This window comes from Diabrotica virgifera, chromosome 1, assembly GCF_917563875.1.
Source record: "Diabrotica virgifera virgifera chromosome 1, PGI_DIABVI_V3a".
Classification (NCBI taxonomy): Eukaryota; Metazoa; Arthropoda; class Insecta; order Coleoptera; family Chrysomelidae; genus Diabrotica; species Diabrotica virgifera.
The window spans coordinates 76793007-76806410 of record NC_065443.1 but is presented as its reverse complement, the minus strand read 5'-3'; the positions used below and the strand labels follow the sequence as shown (position 1 = coordinate 76806410).

Sequence of the window (13404 nt, the reverse complement as noted above, 5' to 3'; positions counted from 1 at the left end):
TTCTCGCAGCAAAATTTAAGCTTTAAACGTTTCTATCTCGGTTATTTTTCACCCTACAGAAATAATAAAAAAGGTATAATATTTGATATAGAAAAAACTAAAATTTGGTTATGTATCATGTTTTACGTATATTGAGTATTTTTATAGTTATTATCAAAAGAAAATGAAAATGACGATAATTTTAAAAATTCTGATTTTTTAAATTATATCTTTTTTTCAAAAATATGCATTCTAAACCGGTGAAAATTGTTAAAATCATTGCTTATGCTAATACAAAGAAATTTTTGTAAGGATTACTCTAAATTTTAATTTTTGTGGAAATGGCGTATGTTTTATTTTTCACTTTTTCCTAAAAAATTCGAAAGGGTTCTCTTAGTTTCATCAAAACTTGCTTAATTTTGATGCTATTAACTTCTACTGGAGCTCATTTGTTAGGTATTCTGAAGTGCTTTGATAAGTGTTTAGCAGGTATATTTTATAAAATGCATCGTTTTTCCGTTATTTAAGCTTGAATACTTAGATTTGAGTACTCATCGAAAAAATATACATTCAGTTTCCCATAACTCACTTTGAATTAACATTAGTTTAGTCCTTTGAGTGAATAGTGTATTAAATTTTTTATTGTCTTCGATTTTGACAAGAATCACTTTTTTGTAAAAGCTAATAGTTTTTGAGTTATACGTGAAAACAGCTTTAAAACATGCATTTTTTTTTCGAAAAAATAAAATCTTTGATCTTTAATAACTCAAAAAGTATTGATTTATGTTAACTTAATATAACAAATGTTGCTTAGAATTTGTTACTCTATCGATTTATGGTATTATTTTTAATAAAATAATTGCCACCCCTTTTCTGGGGTGGCATCCACCCCAGGCTAAAAGCAACAGTTGGCATCATGTCTTTGTTCCTTGAGGTATCCTTTAACTGCTCACCAATTTTCATGAAAATCGATGGAGGTTCAACGAAATCGGAGGTGAAAACCTTCATTGACTGCACTAGACTAGCGGCGAAGTTAGCGGCGTGTAATTGTAATAAATTAAATGTCAAATATCAAATGCCAAATATCAGCCTTTCACAAATAGAAAATGCTGTGTATTTAGGCAATAAAGAAGAAAAACAGTAGCTGGTCTAAAACTGCATTTTGATATATCTTTATTTATGTGGTATTAGACTTTCTGCATTTTCTTCATACTAGAAAAAGTATCAAACATTTTCATTAATCTTGTTTGTTCTGGTCGCTCTGTTACTCCTTGTCAAACAAATACTATTTCAAATCTAATCGCGCTACAAATAGTCTAGGCGCCAAATAGAGGTCACCGTGTCATTTTCAATTCTGATGGACAAACTCAACGGTTTCTTATGGATTTTGAGCTGCTGATTGCGAATTTCGAGGGGGGATTTCGATCCGAGCGGTCAAAAAATTGTTATAAACAATTTAATTGTTTATAAATTGTTTATAAGGCTCTGGCCCATAAACTAAAAAAATAAAAAAAATGTTTCAAATATAATGTGTTCTCTAATAAAAAATGAGGAAACAACCGTTTACTAAACTTAAATCCGACAATTAGAACTGAAGATATTGTAAAATTATTGCACAATGCAAATTGCAAATGGCAAAATACGTATTTTTCGAAGCTTTGCCGATCGTAACTCGGCTTCTACGCATGCAAATGAGCGTTATAAGGTGTCCTTTTAAAGATAAATTAAGAGGCTTCCAAACAAATTTTGTTAAATTATTTGATTTTCATTTGTTTTAAAGTTATACCCGTTTGAAATTATAATTTTCTTAAAAAAATTATACATTACTTTGTTTATAAAGCTTTCAAGCAAACTTGAGGCATAAACATTTATACTTTAATTAACAATAATGATAAAACAACTCAAAAGGGACAATTTGAGCTTACGAAAATGTTCGTAAGTTTATTTTTGGCTAAGATGTCGATATTTTAATGGCGCGCTATGAGGCGCAAGATTGGCTCACAGTCAAGTAAGTATGTATTCTTCGACGCTTTATCGATCGTAACTCGGCTTCTACGCATAAAAATGAGCCAATATGTGACATCCATATAAAAATGGATCGAGTTCTTTTGCAGCATCATCATTGCATATAAAACGAGCATTTATGAGGTGGCGGCATACACACAATTGACGGGCCTTGATGATACTGGAAAAGAACTAGATCCACTTTATATGGATATCATATAGATAATTAGACTCTGAAGCCTCAAAAAGTTTTAGTTTTACTGCCTACAAGAACAGACTTGTACCACCATGTAACTGTTAAAATTTCGCTAAGAACTTATGCAGATGTAAAAAAGCTGATATTCCCTGTATATCTCTATTCAGATTTGCAGATGCATGAAAAAATGTTTGTAAAAATAGTATTCATAAATAATATCAACTAACTTTTTAGTTATACTTCTGAAATATTAGTTTTTAATGTTTTTTCTCATTTAGTGCAAAAAATAGAAGACAATATAAATATAATGAAAGGTGATACGAGGTACAGTATGATGATTTAATTATAAGAATTATATGATAAAATTTTATCAGGATCTTCAAAAATGAAAAATGAAGATAACGTATGTATACATAGAAATTATAATTTGCATCGAGAAGTTAGCGCGTGAACCTTTACGCAGTGAGCCGATCTTGCGCCTCATAGCGCGCGCCATTAAAATATCGACATCTTGGCCAAAAATAAACTTATGAACAATTTCATAACCTCAAATTGTTCCTTTTGAGTTTTTCTATCATTATTGTTCATTAAAGTGTAAATGTTTATAGCTCAAATTTGCTTGAAACCCTTATAAACAAATGAATGTACAATATTTTTAAGAAAATTGTAACTTCAAACGGGTATAACTTTAAAACAAATGAAGATCAAGTAACTTAACAAACTTTGTTTGGAAGCCGGTTAATTAAGCTTTAAAACGACACCTTCTAAGACTTATTTGCATGCGTAGAAGGCGAGTTACGATCGATAAAGCTTCGAAAAATACTTATTTTGCAATTTGCAATTTGCATTGTGCACTAATTTTTGCAATATCTTGAGTTCTAATTGTTAGATTTAAGTTTAGTGAACGGTTTTTTCTTCGTTTTTTATTAAGGAACAAATTTTATTTGAAACATTTTTTTGATCTCTTTTAGTTTATGAGCCAGAGCCTTATAAACAATTTATAAACAATTAAATTGTTTATAACAATTGTTTGACCACTCGGATCGAAATCCCCCCTCGAAATTCGTAATCAGCAGCCAAAAATCCATAAGAAACCGTTGAGTTTGTCCATCAGAATTGAATATGACACGGTGACCCCTTTGGCGCCTAGACTAAAATAGATTGCCTAAACTTCCTATTAGTCTAAGGTAAATACGATATAAGGTCGATTTGCACCGATCTGTTTAATGGATAAAAATTATTGAATGTGTAATTTAGCATGTTAACAATTACAAAAAACAAGGATTGCCCGATATAATCTTGTTCTAACTATAATTAATAATTAATAATTAATAATTAAAAATTACATTTTTTTATAAATTGAAAAAAAATTTCGACACGGGCAGATATAATTTCAGATTTTTTAGGTCATTCTAAACAAAAAAAGGTCTTTTGTAATTTTTCTCTAAAGTTGATCGTTTTCTAGTTATAAACAATTTAATCACTGAAAAAAGAACGGAAGATGACGATTTTCAAGGCTCAAAAACATAAGTATAAAATATCATTTTTGAAATTACGAAGTACCTAAATTCAAGTTCAAACCTTATTTTATCAGCTCTTGATAAGTCCTTTGGACTTATTTCATTCTGAAACATTGTTTTTTAGTTGTTAATGCCCGTCTCCCCATAAGAAACCTTCCTCATTAACAATTAAAAAAATATGTTCTAGAATAAAACATGGCTAAATTTTTATGGAGACCTGATAGAAAAAAGGTTTGAACTTGAATTTATGTACTTGATGATTACAAAAATGATATCTTTTACTTGTGTTTTTGAGCCATGAAAATTGTCATCTTTCGTTGTTTTTTCAGTTTTAAATTGTTTATAACTCGAAAATGATCAACCTTAAAGAAAAACTACAAAAGACCTTTTTTGTTTAGAATGATCCAAAAAATCTGATATAATATCTGCCCGGGTTGAATTTTTTTTAGATTCATAAAAAAATGTCATTTTTTAATTATTAATTAATTATAATTGTTTTTTGTAATTGTTAACATGCTAAATTACATATTAAATAATTTTTATCCATTAAAAATATCCGTGCAAATCTACCTTATATCGGATCCTCTACTACAGTAGAACCCCGCAAATCCGAACTAATTGGGGGGACAGCCTGTTCGGATTCCGAAAAGTTCGGATTATCCGAAAGTTAGCCTAAGAAGCTAACGAAGATGATTTTCAAACGATTTGGACTGCCACCGATCTCTTTATGAAACTCTGTCCGCACGTTTATGCCTCCAATATTCTAAAGCTGAAAAATATTTAGATCACTGAAACATTAAATCGCTAACGCCAGTAGTTTTGTTTCGTCACGGGACATGGGAATTCGGCCATGTAAATGATTCATTTAATTTGTAATCTGGATATTGATTACATTATGTTTCTCATGTTTCTTATCTTTTTCAATGTTTTCGTTCATAGTATACCATGGAAAATGTGTATTATGCACATTCCTTTATTGATTGTGTTTAGTCTAATTCGACGCTTTTATTCACCCATTAGTGTTCCAGTGTTTAATACTGTAGCTAGCATCTTACGTAATTATTTTCTCACATAATAAACATGTTTTTAAATTTTTATTTTGAATTTTTAAAATTTTTTTTCACTTTCCGTTGGTTCGGATTTGCCGAAAGTTCGGATTTGCGGGGTTCGGATTTGCGGGGTTCTACTGTATATCGCTAATCGCTAGTCTCAAACCTCGTCTCTGCACTAGGTTCGCACCGTCTTGGTGCGTGAAGTGCCAAAAATAGGAAAAAATAAATCCATTTTTAAATACAGCACCTATCGACTTACAACTTTTTGCATCGTGTTGGGGTTGAAGTCAGGAAAAAAAGTCTAGAATACAAAAATGGGTGGAAATGCATATTTGCATTTACAATGCAAAAATGTATCCAAAAGTGCATACATGTGCAAAAATCAGTATATTAAGGGTCAGATTTTGTTACCCTGGAATTTTTAGGGTCACTAAACACGAATACGACATTAGAACCGACCCCCCGCAGTACCTAGTGACCAGGGTCACAGCTAAGGCACTTCATCTAGTTTCGGAGGTGTTCGCCACTATAATTACTAACACGAATACGCCATCAGAACCGACCCCCCGGAGCCCCTGGTACCCAGAGTCACTGCTAAGCAATTTTTGGCACTAAATTGATGCAAACAGATTATAGTCCAGGGCGGATCTCTTTTGAGATGGACGTTCAGAGGTGACTCAAATTTTTTTGCAGAAATTGCTTGAAAATAAATCAGATAATAATATTTGAGTTATCCTCCCTCTCAAAAAGGTCCGGAACATTGTTTAAATTATCGAAATGTCAAAAAATGAAGGAAAAATTCGATTTTTGTCTTGGTTTTTTGATTATAACTTTAAAACTATTCATTTCCGAGAAAAGTTGTAGTAACATACAAGTTGCGTAATTAAATTTCCTACAATATGGAATTGGTTAAAAATTTAAAAAATAGTCACCCTAGTTGCAAAATAGCAATAATTGCGAAAAAAAACCATACAAAAACAAGTATTCGCATTTTACGTTTTTCAACCATTTATGCTACACTTAGGACCTTCACATTTCACCCAGAAAAACTTTATGATGCAGTAAAACAATACTATAAATTTCATTAAGATCGGTTCAACAGATTTTGCAAAATAAATTTTACAATTCAGCTTTCGCGAAAAAAATTCATTTTTTCAAAATGTTACAGGATTGAAAATAAAGCAGATAGCAAGTTGAATTTTTTTTTGCTTATAGAAGTGTACTGTACCTTTCAGTTACAATTTACAAAATTAAAACCGATTAATTACCACGGCGTCAGGAAATTTTTTAAATAAACAAGTTTTTGGTGCTACGCGCAGGACAGCGGTGTTCGATTCACACAAGTTGATTTCCACCAAAATTTTTTCCAATATTTATCTAATATATTATTTTCTTACTCTATATGTTGTTGTATTTTAATATTTTAATTCAACAAAAATCAAACTAATTTTATTATTGTTTGTGAAATATTGTTTAAACAATTGCATATTATGTTTAAAAATAATAAACTTTTATTCTCTTAGTTAAAATATATGAACAAAGAAAGTTTTTGCTAATTAAAGTGTTATTTCAAAGGATAGAGTATGTGTTTTTATTTTGCAATAAACAAATTTATTTATTTATATCGAAATGTAATAAAAATTAAAATGTATCAATCATTATCAAAGGTCATTGAAATGTCCAATGAGAGCAAATTATCCGCTGTCCTGCGGGTAGCACCAATATTTAATGTTTATTTAAAAAAATTCCTGACACCGTGGTCTTAATCGATTTAAATTTTGCAAAATTGAAAATGAAAGATACAGTAAACTTCTATACGCAAAAAAAATTTCAACTTGCTATCTGCTTTATTTTCAGTCCTGTAACATTTTGAAAAAATGAATTTTTTTTGCGAAAGCTGGATTGCAAAATTTATTTTGCAAAATCTATGAAACCGATCTTAACGAAATTTACAAGATTGTTTTACTATATTATAAAGTTTTTCTGGGTGAAATATAAAGGTCCTAAGCCTAGCATAAATGGTTGAAAAACGTAAAATGCGAATACTTCTTTTTGTATGGTTTTTTCGCAATTATTGCTATTTTGCAACAATGCTGACTATTTTTTAAATTTTTAGCCAACTCTATATTGTAGAAAATTTAATTACGCAACTTTTATGTCAGTACAACTTTTCTCGGAAATTAATACTTTTAAAGTTATAATCAAAAAACGAAGAAAAAAATCGAATTTTTCCTTCATTTTTTGACATTTTGATTATTTAAACAATGTTCCGGACCTTTTTGAGAGGGAGGATAACTCAAATATTATTATTTGATTAATTTTCAAGCAACTTCTGCAAAAAAATTTGAGTCACCTCTCAACGTCCAAATGTACTAATATTTTTACAGATGCGCCCTGGTCTATTACTCTTTTTGTGGGTAAACTTTTTTCCCACAATGCAAGAAGTTGAACTCGATATGTTGAACTCGATATATTATGCTATATTTAAAAAATCGATTTATTCCGGCGATTTTGTTCTAAATGCCTGATGTAAAATACACAATTCTCAGTTTGCTCTGCCTCAGTTTTACTATTTGGATCTGTATGTATGTTTTGATATACATAAATTCTTATAAATCTTCTTCCTTGTTTTATCTAATAAGATATTGATAGTACTTCATCGCACTTCCATTTTTATTGCTACTTTATTTTTAAAATTGATTAATGTAAAATTCGTATTTTGGAGTCAGATAAGTTCAACTTGTATGTTAACCGAAGTAAGGTCTGTTCTAGAAAGATCTATTTTTAGTTAGTACCACATTGCTACCGTTTTTTTAAGTTGCTCTTTAAAATTCCTAAAAATAGAGAAAATAACCATTTTAGTTGACTGTTATTTACTCGAAAGCTTTTTATTCTTTTATTTGCATCCTCCGAAAAGTAGAATCTTCCAGACAGTCAACTAATGTATTATTTTCTCTATATCAGGTGAAGATAGCAGGCCAGGGGTCGGACAAGAATGTTCGATTTGCGGAAAGGTGTTAAGAAACAAGATAACGTTGAGAAGACACGTCAAAGACCTTCATTATGCACAGACAGAAGAGTTTTGGTGTAAGATTTGTAACAGGTCTTACAGGACTAAAAACAGTTTGGTTGTCCATACGTGCAATTATCATCAGAAAAAAATTAGAAAGAATGTTGTTTCTGAGTAATTATATCGAGAATTGTAATGTGATTAAATTGGTATAAAGCTATATAGAAAGATTTTAATTTTAAAGAAAATACTACCTCGTTTACATAAACTTTTGTTATGATCTTCTATACTTTCTCTTATTTTTTTTAATTGCTTAAGTTTGTTTATACCCTATGGTTATTCTTTGATTTGATCTGTTAATTATCCTTGTAGGCTGAGAATATTAATATCGGAAACCTACTCTAACGCGTTTTTTTTATATTCCCTAATCATTCCTCTTTCATTCAATATTTTATAGGTATTTCTATGATCATTATCAGTGGCGGCTCGTACCACTTTAAGAAGGTAGTGCCAGAACTCGGGCAGCCGCCAAAATTTTTAGTGACGGATTCACGATATTGTCAAAAAAAGGTATACTGACAACAAAAATGAAAAGAAATATGCGCGGATACTTTTATCTTATGTATCTTAAGTTTATCGATCTGAGGTGCCAAGCAATTGTCCAACATTAATCAAAACAGTTCCGTAAATTAATTAATAATAAAAACCTCTTAACCTACCACCAGCATTTACCGCTGATAGTGCTTGAAAATTGGTATTACGATTTAGTCTCTATTTACCAATTTATAAAAATAATACTATTTCATTATTCACATACATGCATAAATTTTTGTAATGTCACTTTTAAAGTTTACGATATATGAAGTTCATTCTTCTATTTTTTGGTTGCAAAGCTTTCAATGACTTTATAATTAAAATTATCAATACAATTTACAAAATGCTTTTCTGCAGATAGCATACCTAAAGCACTATGTTTTAACATCGAAAAACAGCGTTCTGCTTCAGATGTTGATAAAGAAATGGTAACTAAAATACTTAAAAGTTTAATAATTTCTTCAAATGTGCTTCTTAAACCTTCCCTCTACAATAAAACCGATAGCGAAACAGCCCCAGAAGTAGTACTTAATTCGTCTCGCTAATACAGTACCTACTTCTAATTCAGTTTTAAACCGAGTTTTGCTTAAAAATTAAAATTGTCTCCATGTTTCATTAAGAAATGATTCGGAGAACTGATGCTTATAAGCAGAAAACTTCTCCTACATAAATCAATTAGAAGCAACTAAATGTCCGGGGAAGGTAGACCTTTGAAAGATCTGGTACTTTGAATGATATGAACCTTTAAGTCGTTGTCTAATTCGGCGCTAAAATTGACCAGCTCCTTAAATATGCCTCTATTTTCTGAATTTTCTTTTTCGTCGTGACCTCTTAAAGCTAACTCGAAAGCTCCACAACACCTTATAACATTTGCAGTTATTTTTTCTAGCGAAAAACCACCAAAAAATTTTTTTAAGATACTAATCTTCATTGTCAATTAATAAATTAAACTTAAGAAATAATCAAAATATTATCAAAATACCCACGATAATGATGCACTAAAAGTTTAATTATAAATACAAAAACTTTTTAACAGAAAATATACATAATAAAAGCGACAAACCAGCACGTAAAGAAACTCAAAATAAATAGACCTGGCATCATACCCTCGTGCCTGGCACAGATATTCTAATTTTAAGGTATACTAATAGCGTTTAATAGTCCAATATAGCTCTTTCTCTGTCACTTACATAGAATGCTCGTAAAATCTTTCTCTCTTTAGTCGTGCCAGTACTGACTTCGGCATGAAGGAGATTCTCCTGTCGAATACTCTCCGCTGTCGGCAGGGATTGTATTACGCCCGTAGTTGCCATATTTTATATAATTTATGAAGATCAAAAGAAGTACACACAAAAAAATTAACAAGAATTAAAAAGTTTTGAAGAAATATGTTTCTGCATAGTTAGCAAGGTAGTACCATGGCTCTATGGCACTACCTCACGGGCCGCCACTGATCATTATTCCGAAGTTATCAAATTACGTTTTGGCATAACGAAATTTTTGTTTTTTGTAATTCCTTATATTTCCTACCTACACTGGCTTGTGCAGTACGAAGATTTTTAGTAGTTCTGTGGTGTTCGATAAGGCTTAGTATATTAGGTATTTCATTCCTTCATTCACATTCTTTGAAAACTTCCGTTTGCTTGTGTACAGGGTGTTGTAGTAAATAAGTGCGACAAACTTCAGGGGTAATTCTGCATGAAAAATAATGACATTTTGCTGTATGTCCACAAATGCTTCGTTTCCTAGATAAGTAAAGGGTGTTGTCTTGCAAACTGACGATTTATTTTTTGCTCTGATCCGGTGTATATATGCAAATGAAATTTAGTGGCTTTTAACAGGTACCTATTTATTGTGCCTTTTTTGACATACAATTAATAATTTTATATTTATCATTGGAGGGCATATGGGTAATGGAATTAATTTAAAAAATAATACGCCACTGGGGTATTCCAAATTAAAAATCATTTTTGAATCCCCTGTTTAATGTGTGATAAAAATCTCTTTTTTTATATAAGCCGCCGTTTTTATGCAAAAAAATAAAACATCTTAACACATATTTTTCATTTGATTAACGCTTTAAGATTTTTTATTTTTTCACGTATAAAATATAGGTAAACAATAATCTTTTGTTACAAATTAACGAGGAATTGAAAAACGGTTTTTTATATGAAATATCTCAGTGGCGTACATACCATTTTTTTCTTAAAAAAATTCGGGCCATTACCCGTATGCGTGCCACAGATGAATATATAATTTTATTGTATGTCAAAAGATGTGCAATATCTACTTCTTAAAACCCAATAAGTTTCATTTGCATATTCAACCAATTACAGAGCAATAAATAAATCCCCATTTTGTAAGAAAAATTTCAACACCCTGTATCTCGGAAACGAAGCATTTGTGGACGTTTATATAATATGTTTATATAGCATATTATTTTCATTATTTTTCATGCAGAATCACCCCTTGAAATTTGTCGCACTAATTTACTAACACCCTGTATATCAAACAATCTCTTTATTTTTTATTCATCTCTAAACAAGGTTCTTTCCAGATCTCACTCAGAAAATTTTTTGTATCCTTAGATATTTTTTGTATACCGCATATTAAGGAAATTATATACATATTAGATGTAGGTAGTTGAAAGTACTTATTTGTTTTTTTTTAATAAACTGTAATGTCATATGAGATCAAATACCTGAAAAATATTTTACTATATTTTGAATAAAGTTTATTCAGGTTTGCAAAAATCCAATTGATCAAAAATATAATGGTTAAAATTACGCTGTCATCTTCTAGAACATACTTGTATTGATTAGAAGTCAAACATCGTGAGAGATTTACAAAATAGGGTTTACTAAAAAAATTGGTTAAATACAACCCTTTGTTTAATTTTTGGTGCGTATTGCATAATTTTCTTACTTATTTCGGCATGTAATGTCATCAAAAGATGACAATTGTAATATTGTACAAATACAAATTTGCCTAAAGGGAAACGCTTTTCAAATACGGTTTCAAACGGAGATTAAAATCAGTTAAATCTTAGCGACTACCTTCTTCTAAATTTACACAAAAATTTATTTAAAAACCGATTTCATTGCCCCACAAATTGGAACATAAATGTGAGTTTTTACCAAAATAACAGTTATGAGCATTTTGATAAATTTTGTAAATATTTTGGACACGGGTTCGTTAGTGTTTTAGTTAATAAATATTTTTGATGCTCTAAAATGTTTGCTACTGTGATTATATTAGCAGTCAGTTGAAGCAAAGTTGTTTAAAGAAGTAATTGCATAAGATTTATGTCATATACATTTAGTTCATTAGCAGCTAGAGAGAACTAAATGTATTTTATGAACAGTTTTTCTATAAAACAGTTAATCTTCTCACAGTAATACAATAATATTCAAAATTAAAAGTAACCAGCAAAATATTTCAGATACTTCGAATTTGTGATGATTTCTTTTATTGTAGTCTACTCTAAGATTTATAGGTTGTTCGATATTTTTTACACTAAATCCAATACTCAATATTGATTCGAATAACATTACATTCATTTCTTCAGTTTAACTGAAAAAATTAACAAATGTAGTTACCTTGTTTTTTATACATCTGTTTATGGAGTTTCATTTTTACTGAGTAGAAAAGTTCCTTATATTCAGCAGCACCAAATGCCTGATAACCCGATAGCCCTTAGTAACCTGCTGGATAGTTTCTTGTGCTTCGGTGTTATCGTTAATATTGTTATTACTACTGCTTCTTCTTCGATAGCCATGTGCATATCTGCAATAAAATATCCAATTTTTTACCTGGTATTCCGCACCATTCCCTTATATTACTTAGCCAGAAATGTTGTATTATACCAGGTCTTAGTTTGTCCTCAACTGTAATATTAATTTTGGTATCGAGTATTGGGGTCAACACAACACATATCCCAGGTGAGATGAGACGATATTTTACCGTATTTAACAATAGTCTTTCTACGTCATTCCTTCGCAAAACTTCATCCTTTGTGAGGTGAGTAGTCCACGTAATACGCAGCAACGTACGAAGAGTCCACAGCTTGAAGGCTTCGTATCGAAGTTTACACTTTAAGTGACCAAATTTCCACTATATACAGCACAATAAGCCACAATAGGTTTCTTCTGTCCCTCTACTGGCATGTAGGTCCTTTTTTATTCCCTTCAATACCTGTAGTCCAGGCACACAGAGCTAACTTGTTTGTTGCCGATTCTGCAGACAGTTCGAAACTATATGAGCTTGGATATCCGATATAATTTTTATAGATCTGTTTCTGAAGTTTCCCTTTATTAGCCACTGCAGTCACATCTCTGTAGCATACATTTCTGCTTTGAAGATAGTGAAGTTGATAACCCAGGATTTCACTAAGTCAGCTCTATATACTTTAGCTCCAACTCCTTCATTGGTTCTAGAGTCATCTGTATATCAGCAGTGATTTACTTTCCGTGTCAGGTACACCAAGAAATTCTGTACTTCCAATGGTTGGCCACATTGATGGCCCTGTCATTTGCTAAAATTAGGTCTTCTTCTGTGCAGGTTTCTCTCATCTCTGTGCATGATAGTAGATGGTGACTATTCAGCAGTGAGCTGCTATTATCAGATTCGTTTTATTCGACTCCCTTCTCTTTTTTCATTATCTCTCCAAATTTGATCCCTACTTCCTTTCTCCCTGCTTCTTGGTGTCTGATCTGCCGCCTACTAAAACAATGATTTATTGTTTGTCGAAATAATTTGCAACATCACAAGTTCAACATGTTTTAAATATGTTAAGCTTGATACTATATTAGAATTACTTGATTTATAAGAGGAGTTTACAAAAGTTTTCACGTTTATAGTCCACCGGTTCAACTTGTATATGGCAATGGTTATATTTTAAGAATAGAATAAGAATAGAAAACGATTATAATATATATTTTTTAAATTAATAAAATGATGTTTGCTGGTACAAATCGTTTTAAGTTTTTTATTTTGTTTGTAGAATCTGCATCTAATCACTCCTATAGTGGTTTCTTGTGCATGAAGAGC

At 30.8% G+C, this 13404-nt stretch overlaps 1 protein-coding gene across 8 annotated transcripts in view; it reads left to right on the top strand.

The window, feature by feature from the left end:
* The window catches only part of LOC114349408 (broad-complex core protein isoforms 1/2/3/4/5), a 242775-nt gene that overhangs the window by 194331 nt on the left and 35040 nt on the right, over positions 1 to 13404 (top strand). Inside the window, exon 7 of one of the 8 annotated variants that reach the window (XM_028299777.2) lies at positions 7716 to 9338. The exons of the other annotated variants lie outside the window; for them this stretch is intronic. Coding sequence (XP_028155578.1) covers positions 7716 to 7939 — 224 coding nt within the window. The 3' untranslated portion in view covers positions 7940 to 9338. Of the gene's footprint in view, positions 1 to 7715; positions 9339 to 13404 lie in introns of those variants that run through there. 8 annotated transcript variants of the gene reach the window in all.